The sequence below is a fragment of the Thermothielavioides terrestris genome, chromosome 4, assembly GCF_000226115.1.
Source record: "Thermothielavioides terrestris NRRL 8126 chromosome 4, complete sequence".
NCBI classification, from domain to species: Eukaryota; Fungi; Ascomycota; class Sordariomycetes; order Sordariales; family Chaetomiaceae; genus Thermothielavioides; species Thermothielavioides terrestris.
Genome location: NC_016460.1, coordinates 255,903 through 271,893, shown reverse-complemented (window position 1 = coordinate 271,893; position 15,991 = coordinate 255,903). Strand labels below are relative to the sequence as shown.

The 15,991-nt window shown below is 55.8% G+C and overlaps 4 protein-coding genes and 1 non-coding gene across 5 annotated transcripts; 3 read left to right on the top strand and 2 right to left on the bottom strand.

Moving 5' to 3' along the window:
* Positions 1 to 37: 37 nt before the first annotated feature.
* THITE_t125 lies at positions 38 to 127 on the top strand. Its single transcript has one exon. It is a non-coding gene; the product is annotated as a tRNA-Ala (tRNA).
* A 2-nt stretch (positions 128 to 129) lies between these two features.
* Positions 130 to 1,686, bottom strand: THITE_2118251 (glycoside hydrolase family 93 protein). Its single transcript, XM_003654942.1, has one exon. It carries the CDS (start codon positions 1,423 to 1,425, stop codon positions 301 to 303), a length of 1,125 nt encoding a protein of 374 aa, XP_003654990.1. The 5' UTR covers positions 1,426 to 1,686; the 3' UTR covers positions 130 to 300.
* A 1,699-nt stretch (positions 1,687 to 3,385) lies between these two features.
* THITE_2118248 (uncharacterized protein) lies at positions 3,386 to 5,038 on the top strand. The gene is made up of 4 exons (XM_003654941.1): positions 3,386 to 3,853; positions 3,911 to 4,233; positions 4,293 to 4,594; positions 4,654 to 5,038. Exons 1-4 carry the CDS (start codon positions 3,627 to 3,629, stop codon positions 4,852 to 4,854), a joined length of 1,053 nt encoding a protein of 350 aa, XP_003654989.1. The 5' UTR covers positions 3,386 to 3,626; the 3' UTR covers positions 4,855 to 5,038.
* Positions 5,039 to 6,172: 1,134 nt separating this feature from the next.
* On the top strand, positions 6,173 to 6,554 carry THITE_2130372 (uncharacterized protein; the record flags this gene model as incomplete). Its single annotated transcript, XM_003654940.1, has 2 exons — positions 6,173 to 6,233; positions 6,298 to 6,554. The coding sequence occupies 2 exons, from the start codon at positions 6,173 to 6,175 to the stop codon at positions 6,552 to 6,554; spliced, it is 318 nt and encodes a 105-aa protein (XP_003654988.1).
* Positions 6,555 to 7,499: 945 nt separating this feature from the next.
* Positions 7,500 to 9,527, bottom strand: THITE_121452 (uncharacterized protein; the record flags this gene model as incomplete). Its single annotated transcript, XM_003654939.1, has 5 exons — positions 7,500 to 8,416; positions 8,488 to 8,575; positions 8,646 to 9,188; positions 9,258 to 9,356; positions 9,408 to 9,527. The coding sequence occupies 5 exons, from the start codon at positions 9,525 to 9,527 to the stop codon at positions 7,500 to 7,502; spliced, it is 1,767 nt and encodes a 588-aa protein (XP_003654987.1).
* Positions 9,528 to 15,991: the final 6,464 nt, after the last annotated feature.

Genomic DNA, 15,991 nt, shown 5'->3' with positions numbered 1-15,991 from the left:
ATAAACCAGCTGGCACACCCAGACATCAAAGTCACATGGGTGCATGGTCTAGTGGTATGATTTTCGCTTCGCATTGACCACGATGCGCTACTGTGAAAGGTCCCCGGTTCGATCCCGGGTGCATCCAGCATTTTTGTCTCTTCTGCCATCTGAGGCTTTTCTGAGGGGTCTCTCGGTGCCTCGACATCGTGTTTTCAGATTCGTTATTCGAGTCTATCTTGTGATGGCAACTCTTGGGGGTAGTTCTGTCCGGATGTCGCACCCGCAATACTACCTGACAACCTGGAAGTCCATCATTCTTCACTGCTCCTCTGCGGGACCAGACCTCAGCAGACGTCCCCTGATCCGCGAAGAAGACTCGTACACCGCCAGGGCTGAAGAAGAGAGGATGGACATGATGCCGGGCCAAAAGCTGGCAGCCTCCTCAACAACCTCGGGCGCACTCAGCGCAAGCTTTCCGTCCGCCAGCAGACGACCGTGCACAGCCTTGATCTTCGCCCGCCGCGGCCATTGGGGCTCGCCCGGTCCATCCTCGTCCGTCATGAACACAACCACAAGCGTTCCGTCCTCCAGCGCGGCGATCTGCGGCGCGCCCGCGTTCCTGCCCGCCGCGGGCTCGTACACCACCTGCCGCGACGCAAACGTCTTGCCCCCGTCGAAGGACACCAGCGCCTCGATGGAAAAGGTGCCGCGCCGCGTCGTCTCCAGCACCATCACCAGCGCCTTATCTCGCCAGAGCCTGCCCGGGTAGTCCGACGCCGCCACGCCGACCATGCCGTCGCGCAGCGCCTCGCCCATGCCCGTCACGGCCACGGGCGCCGACCACGTCGCGCCGCCGTCGGCGCTGCGCACGAGCATCGTGTCCTGGTCGTCGTGCGCCAGCTCCTGCGAGAAGTACAGGTGCACCTCCCAGCGGTTGTCGTCGTCGTAGTCATCGTTGTCGCCCAGGCGGCGGCCGATGCGGAGGAAGGGCTCCCACAGGCCGAACGGCGCCGGCTTCTCGAAGGCCTGCGAGAGGAACGACCACGAGCGGCCGCCGTCGAGGGAGCGGCACACCGTGATGCGGAACCAGGTCGGGTTGCCGGCGGCGTCCAGGTCGTGGTTGCGGAACGCGGCGAGGATCGGCATGTGGGCGTGGGGCCCGCGCAAGTCCGGGTCGTCGAGCGGCGGGCCCGGCAGCTGCAGCAGGAAGAGGTTGTCGCAGTCGCCGCGGGAGCGCGTCACCTCGCCGTGCGGCTGGAACGACCTGGCGCCGTCGACGCTCCGCGCGACCGTGAGGACCCGCTGGCCGTCGGCCTCGAAGGCGGTGAAGCCCGCGAGGATGGAGCCGTCGGCCGAGCGGCACAGCCGCGGGTAGGTGCCCGGCACGTCGTGGACGAAGTGCTCTTCCCGACCGACGTGTAGTCTGCGGGCGGCGATATCCATGGTGGATAAGCGTGGTTGAGACGGTTGGTCCAGTGTTAATTGATCTGGAAGCGGTTGAAAACTGTGGTTGAAACGGTTGAAACTGATAATCGTTGGGAAGAAGAAGAAACCAAGGAGGACGAGCCGAGGGGAGTGGGAAGTGCTGCTTGCCCAGGTCATCGGAGGGGGGAGGACGGAAGAAGGGATTGTGACATGGTTGGATGGAAATTGCGACTGGATCAGTCCGCTTGTGGTCGTCTGCCAACTCACAGCAGGGCACGGGAAAGCGCTCGTGGAGCACAGTGTAACAGTATCAATGCTGACTGACCGTGGTGGACCGAGAAAGTCCCGGTCGTTCCCCGAACCGGCGTATCAGATGGAACCCACCAGCAAGCCGTGGTCTTGGGTAAGAAGCAAATCTACCAGTTGGCGCCGCTGCATGAAGCCACCTATGTGTACCATCACCATTTCCTCCTTCGTCACAGCAGCTTCATCGCCTGCCCGGCCACTCTCCTCACGGAATGTCCCTCGCTTTTTCGCTTTAGCTGCTTGACCGACCTCGTGTTTCCGTGCACATAGAAGCCCCGAGGGCCCCAACATCGTCCATGTTCCGCGCCCAGCAATCATACAGTGTGCCGTCGATGACGAGGGCTAGGCCGCCGCGGTAGTTGACAAGTCCCGTGTTGGCGTTGCAGATAGGGTATGACGGAATGCCTGGACGCGGAAATCACGGGCAGGTCGTAACGATGAAATGATGTCCACCAACAAACCGGTTACACCTAGCTTCAGCCAATGAATTGCGTAGGTATCGGAAACTCTCGTAGCCACCGCCCAGTATCATGTTACCTGATCAACATATGCCCAGACCACGCACCCAAACCTTCTCCGCCGAATTCTTCCAAGTCTGTCTTACATGACCCCTTTCAGCCGGCCCAGGTCCCCGTTTCAAGCAGCCATCTACTTCTTCTTCTTCAAGTTCTGCTCCCAGTTCCTGTTGGGAGTGACGTTGCCGTCTTGGTCGATGTGAGCCGATCCAAGATATCTTCCCAACGCATCCAGAATCTGCACGGAAACGATGTTTTTATGTTCCTTGACGGTGCTGGATTGGTGCGGTTGCCCTCTAGAGATAGCAATGTTTCATGAGCTTGAAAGTCCTGTGGCTCGAAATTACCTGAAGAGATGGCTTACTTGATGATAACTTGCTTGGCATCCGGGTTCTGTGGATAGCAAAGACACAATGTCAGTCGTCCGAACGAGTCCATGACAGGTTGATGGAGGAGTGGGACGAACGGCTCTTTTGAGGATCTTCATCCCCTTTTTCAAACCACCAATCCAGGAAGAATGTTCGAAGTCCTTGAAGCGGACCTTAGAGCCGGGGGCCTCCTCAATGCTGCTGAGGGAGGCGGCACCTGGAGAGGGAGGGCGGGACATGACTCGGGATGGAATGATGGAATAGCAGGGAGTCTGTTCAACGGATATGCAGATTTCCGAGTGAAGGGCCCGGACAGGACGACGAGGTCAAGTTCAACGAGGAGATGCGAAGCTTGTACCGTGGAGCTGCTAGCAAAGCGTTGAAGCGATGGAGAGATGGCTGGTTAATATAGCTTTCGGCCACCCTACGCTCCTTGCCTCAGATGATGCGTGGACAGCAGCCTGGCCTTGCAGCGAGACAGTCGTTCATGGCTGAGGCTGGACTGGTGCTATCTTTGGATTTCCGGATGTCTTCGACTGCCTACATAGGTACCTTAGTTACTCGGAGCAGGCCCGTGGACGATGGAACAAGACTCTGCGTTGGCGATTAGCGCGCTCATTGGGGTCCCGGGCCGCGGTCCCTGGCCCACAGACCATCGTCGGTCGACCGCACCTGCCTTGCGGCGATAGGCTGGAGCCACGCTGGCGCGCGCGTAGTCCATGAGCGTGTCACCCGAGTTAACCGCTGGAGGCTACTTTGTGGACGGTGGTTCTCTGCCACTGAAACATCCCGCCCGCGGAGAATGCGACCGCCCGCCGTGGGCCGTGCTCTGCAACCAACTTGCACATGATTGGCTCCTTCGCCGCGCGTGAGCGGTCTGCAATCTGCAGCCGCTAAAATTACGGCGCCTATGACTGATGGAATCGCATGGAGTTCGGCAAACCGCCAATCTTATTTGCTCAAGCAACCCCGCGGGCTCGCTGCCAACAACGCAACATTCATCTTCAACTTCAACCTTGACTCACTGATCATGGCGAGCTCAGGATCGCGGAGTCCGTCCCCTCCCCGCGCGCTCCCGACAGCACAGCCCGAGCTGCTCGGCGACGACTGTCTCGTGGAGGAGGAGGCATTTTCGTGGTACGACCCGGACGACTGGTACCCGGTGAAAATCGGCGACGTCTTCGAATCTCGCTACCAGGTCCTCCTCAAGCTCGGCTTCGGCTCCGTCTCGACGGCATGGCTGTGCCGCGATCTGAGGTCCAGCCCAATTCCCTAGTCTCCAGTCACAGGCCGCGAGACTAACCATCAGCGTAGAGAGCACAAATATGTCACGGTCAAGGTCTACGTGACCGGCCACCGCCAGGCCCGGACCGAGTACAAAGTGTTGCAGCACATCGGCTCCGTCAGTTCAGATCACCCTGGACGAAAGCTGGTGCGTCTGGCGCTGGACTCGTTTGAGCTGCCCGGGAACAAGGGACCCCATGTCTGCATCGTGCATGAGCCGCTGGGCCTGAGCCTGGCCGAACTCCGTGACATGTTCGGCGGACAGATACCGCCATACATACTCAAAGGTTTCGCCTACCGCATGCTCATGGCTCTGGACTTCCTCCACCGCGAGGCCCGGGTTGTTCATACAGGTAATTATGCTACCGCCCGTGGCGCCAGCCGACCGCACGTTGAGCTCATCGCGAGGCAGATATCCAGCCGGGCAACATCCTGTTCGTCCTCGCAGACGCGACCGTCCTCGACAAGGCCGTGGAAGGGGAATGGGAGAAGCCCGGCCTCCGCAAGGTCGATGGAGACCGTGTGGTCTACTGTTCCACCGACTTAGGCGTCCCGGACGATCTCGGCGATCCCATCATTTGCGACTTTGGAGACGCCCAGTTCGGTGACCCGCCCTTTCTCGGTGAGGTGATGCCCGATCTCTTCAGGTCTCCCGAGATCGTCCTGGCCATCCCGTGGGACAGGAAGATTGACATCTGGGCCTTTGGGCTCATGGTACGCCCAAGGACTGATCGGCAACGACGCGCATGTGCACAAACGCTGACCCTGGATAGATTTGGCACCTGCTCGAGGGTGACACCCTCTTCACGGAGAGACTCCCCAGCCGGGACGCGTCGACTCCGGCTCACTTGGCCAGAATGATTTCCCTGCTGGGGCCACCGCCACCGGATCTGCTCGAGAAGGGCAACGTCACGGCCAACTACTTCAATGACGACGGTAAGTGGCCCTCAGTCGGGCTCCCTCCGCGAACCTAACCTTTATTAACCACTGGTCATGTAGGCACATTCAAGCATCCCGACCTTGTGTCGGAAGCCACGCTGGAGGCGGAAGCGAAGGTCCTGGAGGGCGACGACAAGGCTCAGTTTCTCGACTTCATCAGGAGGACGCTCAAGTGGCGGCCCGAAGACCGGCCGTCTGCTTACCAGCTGACAAACCATCCCTGGCTGCAGGAAGTGCTCCAGAAGTGAACTGGAGCTCTGTACTGTAGACTAGACGCATTAAGACTTCTTAGAGAGGGTGCGGAGCGAAGCGGATGTCTGTCTGTCCTCCGGCGGCGTTTGCGTGGTTGTGCTTCCGGCTCAGCCGTGGAAGCTTCAGGTCACCCCTTGGCCTTGGGTTGGCCTAGCTGGGGTAATTCGTTAAATAGCATGCTTGGTTGTTCTTGCGGGGATAGACGCAGAACCAACAACATTCACCACGACAGCTCTCCTCTGTTCCCTCGGTAATTAATCCCACTACACACCCCACACAATACCCTCGGACAACTTCCTTGCCCGACGCGCGCCCGTCGACGTCATTCTCAACATTCTCCAGCACTGCGAACCAACAAGCGATGTCTTCGCTCTCGTCGCGGCGTGCCGGCGTCTGCACCGTGTTTGGCATACCGACGCGACTCCTGGGTATGCCACGCGATCCTCCGCCTTCTCATCGTGGGTGTCGAGCTGGCTGGGACCTACTGGGAGCCCATCCTGGCGGCAACATCACTTTGGCAGCCAGTAACCCGTCGCCCCGCTGGAGCTCAAGTGCTTCGAGTTTTTCCTCCGGCAGCACCTCAACCTGTGCTTCGGCACGGCCACCTTCTGCAACATGAAAGGAAAGGTGAACCTTTTAGACGGACAGTATCGCCTGTTCATCGACAGCATTACCATGTTCTCCCATGACGACTTGCCGAATCGCCCATTCCTGCGCCCCATGCGTATTGTTGGCGGACGCCGAGTTTCTTAACGGCTCCGAGTTGCTCATGGCGTACCCTCCGGAGGAAGATAGGGAGCGCCTCCACTAGTCTTGGACAGAATAGCTATTAGATCCAATACGCACTGGGAGATCTAATATATCTCCGGATATACGGGTGCGGATCATTCGCTAGTAGGGCTACAATGCCATGTCGTACGTCATTTGTCCTTCCGCGAGGGTCCCAGTGATGTCAGAGCGTCGTGACGTAGCCTAGAACAATCGGTCCGCAATATAACCATTATCCGCCAGCCCTGAACCACCGCAAGTTACAGACCATCGTTGAGAGTCGGCTGGTCTTGAAAATTCACGCAAAGAAGCCGAGAGCCCCTGTCTGTCAAGATGTCTGATCGGTACCCCCAAGGAGTCAACCTCTTCGACATGGCCAAGGAGGGCACCAAGGGTTCGTTCCCGCGCCCCCTTCTCCCACCCTTTGCTCCTGCAGAGCGCCAACCTAGACGCTACAGTTCCCGAAGACGCAGGGAAGCCCAACGTGGTGCCATCCGGGGAGGGCGCCAAGCCGATCCGGAAGGAGCAGGAGAGCGTGGGCGGCCGCGGGGTGCAAGACAACACGCTGGGGAGCACCGCGCTGGGCGAGGTTGTCAGCGCGGCGGGAGGGGAGCTCCCCGAAGACGTCGGGCAGAAGTACAGCCGGAGCGGCGGCATGCAGCACGGTGAACATCACCGGGCGCCGCATGGCGGTCGGAACATGCCGTCGCATTAATTTCCCGGGTAGCTAGCTGACTGATGACCGCTTGCGGCACTCATGGGGGCATGGGGGCACTCATATATATCGCTCGTCAGCCGGGTGGCACGGTCCAGCTTTCCCAAGTATCGCAACAGTTCAGCAGTGCATTGATTTTCCAAACATGCACGATGCTGTCTGTCTCAGACCAGTTCTATCCACCCGTGACAGTTCCAACCCTCACCACGAGTGATGGGCCCATCGCGCCCTCCGATCTCCGAGCAGGATCGCCTGCAGGTCGCCCCGGCCGCCGCGGGCGTCAGCGCGGGCGCTTACCGTCTGCGACAAGCAGTCCGCGTCCTCCTGCTCCTGCTCCTAAACACCGTTGTCCGCGCGTGTGCCGTCGAGCCGGGAGCGCCAGGCGTACTCGCCGCGGCACAGGCCGACAATGGCGTTGTAGACCCGACATCTTGAATGCTATTGCTTGTGTGGACGTAGACTGATGATACGTTTTCACCTCGATGGGATATCGGGAACTCACTCTATGGTGAATGATGACGATGGTGATGATGATGTGATGATGATCAGAGGGATGAGGTTAACCAGTCGCTGGGTCCTGTGTTGGCTTTAGGAGACGAGCCTTATACAGACATCCATCGGGACAGAGAAGAAAACCACCGCCTTGTTCAGGCCGGGGAAGGTGGCGTGTCCGCCGCAGACAGACCCGGTGCCCGCAAATAAATACCGCGACCTACCTAACGCCGGATGCCTTACCAGGATAAGCATATGGGATATCGGACGGTATACTCAGAGGCTGCCATTACGAGGCAACCGATCGAGAGCCAAGCGCAGAACGCGACCCGTAGAAGAATTTTGAAGAATGGAAATATATATACAGGTAAGTGTGCAATGATTATCGCTGGTCTATCCAAATCGACCTCTATCAGGCCCCCTTTTTCCTTTTTCCTTTTTTTTCTCTCCACGCTACAGCTGCAGACCCATCTTCCTCAACCTGGCCCCGTACCGCAGCAGCAGCAGCGGCACGGGGATCATGGCAACGCAGATGAACCCCAGCAGCGAGTTGCCCCAGCCAAGCCCCAGGTTCTGGTACATGGAGGGCCCGGCGAGCGGCAGCAACATGCCGGCGAGGCTGCGGAAGACGGTGTTGGCGGCGATCGCCGAGGCCGCGTACATCGGGTAGCAGTCGACCAGGTAGGTGGTCAGGGGCAGGAACAAGCCCATGATGCCGAAGGAGAAGGGGAAGAGCCCCAGCACCGGGACGATCCAGTGGGTGCGGTAGTAGGCCGCCCAGCCGTACCAGAAGAAGGTGGGCGGCAGGGCCAGGCTGAAGTAGATGCTCAGCGGCAGGCGGAACTCGGGCAGGAACACGCCGTTGTTGGCGCGCGTGCGCTTGACGACGCCGCGGTCCGACGTGGCCGTGATGACGGCCCAGCCGGTCAAGTTGCCGAGGCCCAGGCAGATGTACACGAGGCCGGTGATGCCGAGGCTCCAGCCGTAGGTCTGCTGGAACACGATCGGGATGGTGGTGAAGAGCAGGTAGAGCGTGCCGTAGGCGAAGGCGAGGTACAGCGACACGAAGAAGACGAGCGGTGACAGGAACAGCAACTTGGTCGGCCGGACGAGGCCGTTCAGCAGCATGCGCGCGCGGCTCTGGGGCTCGGCGCCGGGCGTCTCGTAGCAGCTGCGCAGGTCGGCGCGGCCGAGCTCCTTCTGGAGTCGCTTGACCTTGCGCTGCATGAGCACCCGCGGGTTCGTCTCGGTGTTGAACAGCTCGGTCAGGGCGATGACGACGGCGGCGACGATGAAGACGATCCAGAAGTCCCACCGCCAGCCGATCGTCTCGGATACGAAGCTACCGATGATGGGACCGACCGTGGGACCTGGGCAGTCAGCGACGTGCGAGCGAGCCAGCGAGCGAGCGAATGACGGTGGTCATGGAAGCACGACTTACCAACCAGCGGCCCGAGCGTGTAGATGCCCATGGCGAAGCCCCTCTGGTCGGCGCGGAAGACGTCCGATATGACGCCTGCTCCCAGCGTCTGCAGCCGGTCAGTCCACAGTCCCTCAAACCAGGGTCAACGCCGCCGCGAGCGTGCGGAGAGAGCTTACCAGACAGCCCGAACCCCCAATACCGGTGAAGAACCGAAACACTATCAGGGTCGCGATCGAAGGTGCCAGCGCACACCCAATCTGCCAAACGCAGAAGAAGACGTTGGCTGCCGTCAGCACCGTCCGGCGCCCGTACAGCTCGCTCAGCGGGGCCAGGAACAGCGGCCCGATGACGTAGCCCAGCAGGTAGATGCTGACGGTCATGGTGCCGACGATGTCGTTGGTGTTGCCGAACTCGCGGTCCAGGCGCTCGATGCCCGGCGCCAGGATGGAGGAGGCGAACGGCGTCAGCAGGGTGATAACCGACAGCAGGCCAACGATCAGCCACTTCTTCGCGGTGGGGAAGTTGAGCGGCATGGCCGGGTCGTCCTGCGACTCCCAGCCGACGATGCCCTCGGCGAGGTTGGACTCGGGGATGGGCGCGAAGGGGATGCGCTCGCGCTCGTGGGTGCGCCTGCGCGACAGGGCCGACACGACGCGCGAGAGCTTGGACTTGGCGCTGCCGTGTGTCGGGATGCGCTTGATCTCGGAGATGTCGTGGCCCTGAGAGCCGTGTGAGCGTGGCTTGGGGTGGGGTGGGCATGAAAGAGAGAGCCTCGCGGGGCGACTCACCTTCTCGAGCTCGACGTCGAGAGCATGGCCGGGGACTGCGTCCTCGACCTCGACGTGGTCGATGTCTGGGGTGCCGCGGGCACCGCCGTGACTAGCCCGCTGCAGCTGGGCCGGCGCTGCTGGATCATCCTCGCATTTCTCGCCAGTCACCGCCTCGACCGAGCCCACCGAGGTGCTCGAGTCAGAGAGCGGGTGCTGCAGCTTCTCCGCTAACGTCGCATCCTCCTTTTTTTGGCCCTCCCGGCTCGGCCGCCCCTCTCTGTCGGCCATGGCGGATGACTGCTAACTTGTGGTCGGTGTTGAAGCAACCTTGGAGAGTCGGCGAGGCGAGGTCAAGACAGCCATTTATGGAGTGTAGTGTAGAGCAGAACGCCTAGGAAAATTCGCGAAGCAGGGGAACGTGGGGCTGTCTGAGACTTCGTTGCCCCTAAGGAAGGTAGCGGAGCAGCTAGAGTTGCATTGGCGCGCACGGGATGGGCCAGCAGGCTCGCGCTTTCGGCATTGCCAGGGCCGGAGATAGCATGGTAAATCCACCTCCTTCCAGGTTACCTTGCATCGCGAAAGCGCAGCGCAGCGCAGCCCTGGAGGGCGGCACCTATCCGAGGCGGGTAGGGGTGCCGCCGAAGGACTGGGACGAGACTAGGCCCCGCGAATCGGGTCTCGCGGCCATTCCGGGATCAGGAACTACACTACACTAATGCAGTGAGTTGGGCTTCCGCTTCCCGCACCATGCCCGCCATGCCCACCCTCCGACTCGGATCGGGGCTGAAGCAAGCAGGCATCTGTCGAGGCGCTGCGGGGAAGGTCTTGAGCGGCTGTCGCGCCTGCCCTGTTTTCTGTGTTCCGTTTTTGCGTTTTCGCGAGCACGCACACCCGACCGGGCCGTCGTCGATCGTTGCTTCCGGCAGCACCGCTCCCGCTCCCGCTTCGGCGTTTTGGGTGATTAGGGGGCCGTCAGAGGCCAGGTCGCTTGCTGCTGAATAAGCCGGATATCGGAGATAACGAGGGGTACCGACAGTACCCAAGGTACGCGGTGCCTTCCTGACTTTCTTGATCTCCATCAACATTCCCACCCAAGACGATGCCCCGTCTGTGTCTGCCCGGGTCGCTTGAGCCTTGAGCGGCCATGAAGGCAGCAATCCTGCACCATGCCGATCACATCGTTCCCGGTCACATCGGCCGTCGCTACTGGGCCGCAACGCCGGCATGTGTGGATTTCCGAATCGCAGCGGAACTGGGACGCAGAATCGCAGCGGTGCGTCCAAGTTCAGCCCGCTGCATTCGCCTTGATGATCAGGTGTGTCACGAAAACGCCGGATAGGCCGTCGCACGGCGCCCGCAGAGGGCATTTCCCGGGTCTGTGGTGTGCCACACCTCGACCCGAATCGCCGGAAAATGCATTCTCGAGGCGCTGCCTCGTGCATCACACGTGCTGCACGCTTCCAATTCCGGCTTGTTCGAGTTACACCGCTGCTTAGACCGGTGGACAGGTTGCGGGGCCTGGCCAATGTCTGAGACACTGCAGCAGCCTTATTGGCCATGTGTCGTGGAGGCGCTCTCCGTAATCACTGCGTAACTGCAGTCGGTCGAGTTGTGGTTCCAAGAGAGGACAGCCTGACCTGGAGTAGAGATAGCACGTTCAGGAGTTGAGATATGTTGTCGCTTCCAAACACCAGGCGAAAGTGGGTCCAGGTGCCTGCAACACACCCCAATTTGAACAACAGTAGCCAACAGTGGGCAACAGTGGGCAACCATCGCCCTCGAATTTGAAGCTGTAGATACTGCAAAAAACGGCCCAAATAGCCATTTTCTGGTGTTTTCGAGTGCTTGTTGATGTTTTGATACTTCCTTTTTAGGCATCTCCTCTGTTGCGCATGTCGGGCCCGCTAAAACACCTTACGCAGGCGAGCAACGCCTGTATACTGTATGCCTACGATATCTACGATGTGCTTGCGATAGCGAGGATAACTACGATATCTGCAACCGCTGTTGAGTATCCTGGGCGCCGACCGCCGTACCGACCGCCGTACCGACCGCCGTGCCGACCGCTGTGCCGACCGCCGTGCCGACCGCCGTACCGACCGCCGTTCGATATCCAGGGCGTATACCGTTGTGCCGAACCGCTGTTCAATATCCTGGGTGCCGACCGCCGTACCGACCGCCGTTCAATATCCTAGGTGCCGACCGCCGTGCCGACCGCCGTTCAATAACCAGGGCGTAGACCGCGGTGCCGACCGCTATGCCGAACCGCTGTTCAATATCCTGGGTGCCGACCGCCTTGCCGACCGCTGTTCGATATCCAGGGCGTAGACCGCCGTGCCGACCGCTGTTCAATATCCTGCGTGCCGACCGCTGTGCCGAACCGCTGTTCAACATCCTAGGTGCCAACCGCCGAACTAACCGCCGTTGAATATACAGGGTGCCGACCGCTATACCGACCGCCGTTCAATAACTAGGGCGTAGACCGCCATACCGACTGCTGTACCGACTGCTGTACCGAACCGTTGTTCAATATCCTAGGTGCCGACCGTTGTGCCGACCGCCGTTCGATATCTAGGGCGTATACCGCTGTGCCGAACCGCTGTTCAATATCCTGGGTGCCGACCGCTGTGCCGACCGCCGTTCGATATCTAGGGCATAGACCGCTGTGCCGACCGCTGTTCAATATCCTACGTGCCGACCGCTATGCCGAACCGCTGTTCAATAACCAGGGCGCAGACCGCTGTACCGACCGCCGTACCGACCGCTGTACTGAACCGTTGTTCAATATCCTAGGTGCCGACCGTTGTACCGACTGCTATACCGACCGCCGTTCAATATCTAGGGCGCCAACCGTTGTGCCAACCGATGTATCGACCGCCGTTCGATATCCTAGGCGCTGACCGTTGTGCCGACCGCTGTACCGAACCGTTGTTTAATATCCTAGGTACTGACCGTTGTGCCGACCGCTATGCCGACCACCGTTTAATATCTAGGGCGACGACTGCCATGCCGACCGCCGTACCGACCGCTGTACCGAACGCCGTTCAACATCCTAGGTGTTGACCAATATGCCGACCGCCGTTCGATATCTAGGGCAACGACCGCCATGCCGACCGCTATACCAACCGCTGTACTGAACGCCGTCTCGACCGCTATTGCAGTGCCCGCGATGCCCACGATGCCCGCGATACCCGCGATGCCCGCGATGCCTGCGATGCTCGCGATGCCCACGATACCCACGGTGGCTGCAACACAGCTTCGATGCCGCAATGCCCGCGGTGCCTGCGGTGGCTACGATATAGCTACAATGCTACAGTGCTAGCGATGCCCGCAGTGCTAGCGATATAGCTATAATGCCGCGGTGCCTACGATACAGCTATGATGCCCACAGTGCTAGCGATATAGCTACAATGCTGTAGTGCTAGCGATGCCTACAGTGCTAGCGATATAGCTACAATGCTACGGTGCTAGCGATGTAGCTATAATGCCGTAGTGCTAGCGATATAGTTATAATGCCTACGATGCTAGCGATATAGCTATAATGCTGTAGTGCTAGCGATGCCTACAGTGCTAGCGATATAGCTACAATGCTATAGTGCTAGCGATACCTACGGTGCTAGCGATATAGCTATAATGCTATAGTGCTAGCGATGTATATAGTACTAGCGATATAGCTATAATGCTGCGGTGCTAGCGATGCAGCCATGATGCCACAGTGCTAGTGGTGCCTGCGGTAGCTGCGATATAGCTACAATGCTGTAGTGCTAGCGATGCCTACGGTGCTAGTGATATAGCTATAATGCCGCGGTATATAACGTACTAGCCTTATAGCGTCTATAGATAAGCGTACAATGTTCTATTCAACTACCTTAAGAAAGGAAAAAGGAGAAGTATAGGCTATAGTCCCTATACGTAGAGTTTTTTAGAGGCTTGCGAAGTAGGTTTAGACCAACATTGTTCTAAGCGCGAAACGAGCCCGCTATAGGTCCGTCCTAGGGCCACTATAGATTCTAGGCGTAGCCCTATATACCTAGCCTAGATATAGCCTAGTCTATAATATACCCCCCCCCACCCTGTTAGATAGTTGAATTAGAGTATATATAACGCTATATCGAGCGTAGTTTAGGTCTAGTATAGCGCTAGTTGTAATAGACGCCGCTACCTACTATTAGGTTATATAGTGCCTACCTCGTTATTAGGGTAGTCTAGCGTAGTTGCCTGCTAAAGCCTTGCTATTTATAGCCGCCCTATTGCCTAGGCTCGAGTTGTTTGTTTATATCGCCTTAGTAAGCCGTTGATTGGCCCTTCTTCGCTTTGTATATTCGTACATTGCAACTATGTTACACTAGGCGTATCTACTAATTGCGTACAATCTAACCTTGCCTACTACTATTTAAACCTCTCTTTTTATGCAACTTGACTCTCTTATATTTTCTTCCTATACCTAATGTACGCCTCCTCTTCCTCTCCTATAATCTATTCCTCCCCCTTTTTATATATTAACATTGTCCTCCCTATTCTACCTTATATATATTTCCTTTCTTTTATACTCCTACCTTATATCTGCCTATATCTTTAAATACGTTGCTCATTTTCGCCTTAGCTCCTATAAAAGTCTCTTCGTTTCCCCCCCCCCCTCGATAGCAATATAGTTCTGAAACTCGCTCGCTACATTTGTATATAGGAACGCTAAAATGTTAGTCGCTACCACTGCTCTTAGAGGTAGTAGCGTAGGCTACTATCCTAGTAGCGATAATAATAAAGACTATAATATAAATGCTTCTAGGACGACCCTATTATAGACCTAAGTTGCTTACTAACTACGATATTATAGAACTAAAACTATCGCTAGAAGAACGATAAGCTATTGATTAGTAGGTTTATTGTCGAAGGAGACTCCGACGACGAAGAAAACAAACTTCTCCTCAATAAAGGAGAGTTCTATATATAATGTATTGCCTATCTCCTTAGTAGCACTAAGGTCGAATATACTCCTAGTTATAGCAAATCCTATAAGGAATATCGGAGGGCCTATACTATATACAAATAGGACTCTATATTATAGGTAATAAACCCTTGCTTTCGGTCTAGTCTAAAGAAAATCCTTAAAGTGTACAATATAGGCTAGGCTATTAAGACCCTAGCTTAGAAGAAGATAAGCTCGTAGTCCACTTGCTATATAGTCCTTAAATACAAATTCTAAAAGTTGACGTAGTCTTTCTAGACCGCTTTTAATAACATATAAACGTATTGTATCCCTACTTAGCTAGTATTACTCCCTTCGTCTACTACTAAGCGAACCCCGATTTACACTATCCTCTAGACCCTAGTCGCCTCCCCTACTATATTAAGCTACTATAGGGCTTTAGTCCCCTATAATTCGTCTACCTCCTCCTTAGACTACTCTGCCTAGCTAGCTATCTACCTAACTTATCGCTTAATAAGCAATAAGGAAGCCTACTAGTGTAATATACACTATCTAGTCGACGCTATTACAATAGTCGTTAATACTAATAACCGTCTTATCGACTATATTTTGAGTTTGCTATAGTCTAGCTCTTCTCTACAAGGTAGCTATAGTATAACTCCTACTAAGTATAACATTGCCTTAGTTCCCTTCGTCCTATATCCTTAGCGCCGCCTATCCTCTCCTACTAAGAATCTCGCCTATATCCCTTGTAAATATACTAATCCCCTTCCCTAGACCCTTAGTAGGTCTAATAGATAGCCGATTGTAAAGGTGCTCTTATTGCCTAACGAGGGTATTGAGCATTCGTTTACTAGCGATATAGTACTATCTAGAGACGAAGAGGCTATAGAGTAGGGCTAGAGATAGCTCTGTCCTCTATTATAGCCCTATTCCTACTTTATCTTATACTTCGACCTATTATTGAACTAATTTACCAACTAGAGTAGTTATAGCAATTTTAATATCTGCTCTCGCCCTACCTTAAAGATCCTAGAGTAGGTAATACGTTGGTCGTCGACCCCACTTCCCTTTAGCTTGTATCTAGGTATCCTATAGTACTATAGGATTGACGCTAGGGTAAGGCTAAAGGACTACCTATATCTAAGGAAGGAGACTTAGTTAGTATATTAAAGCCTCTCTACATTTATATTTTTCTTATTGTTTTTTTATAATAAGACTATAGCTAGATATATTAAGGTGACTATATACCTAGTAGTACTACTAAGCTATATTTGTTTTATCGTTGTCGTTTCTTATAGGGTAGTTTATATATAAACATTGCGTTTTCCTTTTCTCCTTTAGTTCGACGTTAGCCTATCGTTATATTATACGTCTCCCTATTTCTATTCGAACTTATTAAATATAGTAGTATCTAAGAAGTTCTCTAGGGGCTTCTACGTTGGTTTGTTGTAATCTATCCACTTAACGTATATATCGTAGTTGTTCCCTCTCCCCCTAGCATTCTAAGCTTTAGGGATCGCCTCTACCCTATACTTCTACTAGGGAATACCCTCCTTCGACGTAACCTATATAGGGTCTAGCCACTTATCTATAACTTTCTATAAAGGGAGTAGATTAGAGGCTACTTACTCAACTAGATTAATATAGAAGGTTAGGTATAGATTGCTTAGTATATTAAACGTTACTATTAGGGGGGTAGGTACTACGACTACTTTATATTTGGTATTTAGCTAATCGAGTTTCTTACTAGGGCGGTTCGTCTTTATATTATATAGAGAGAGCTATACCTCGTCCCCTACCTTAAACCTTTTAGCTAGGCGGT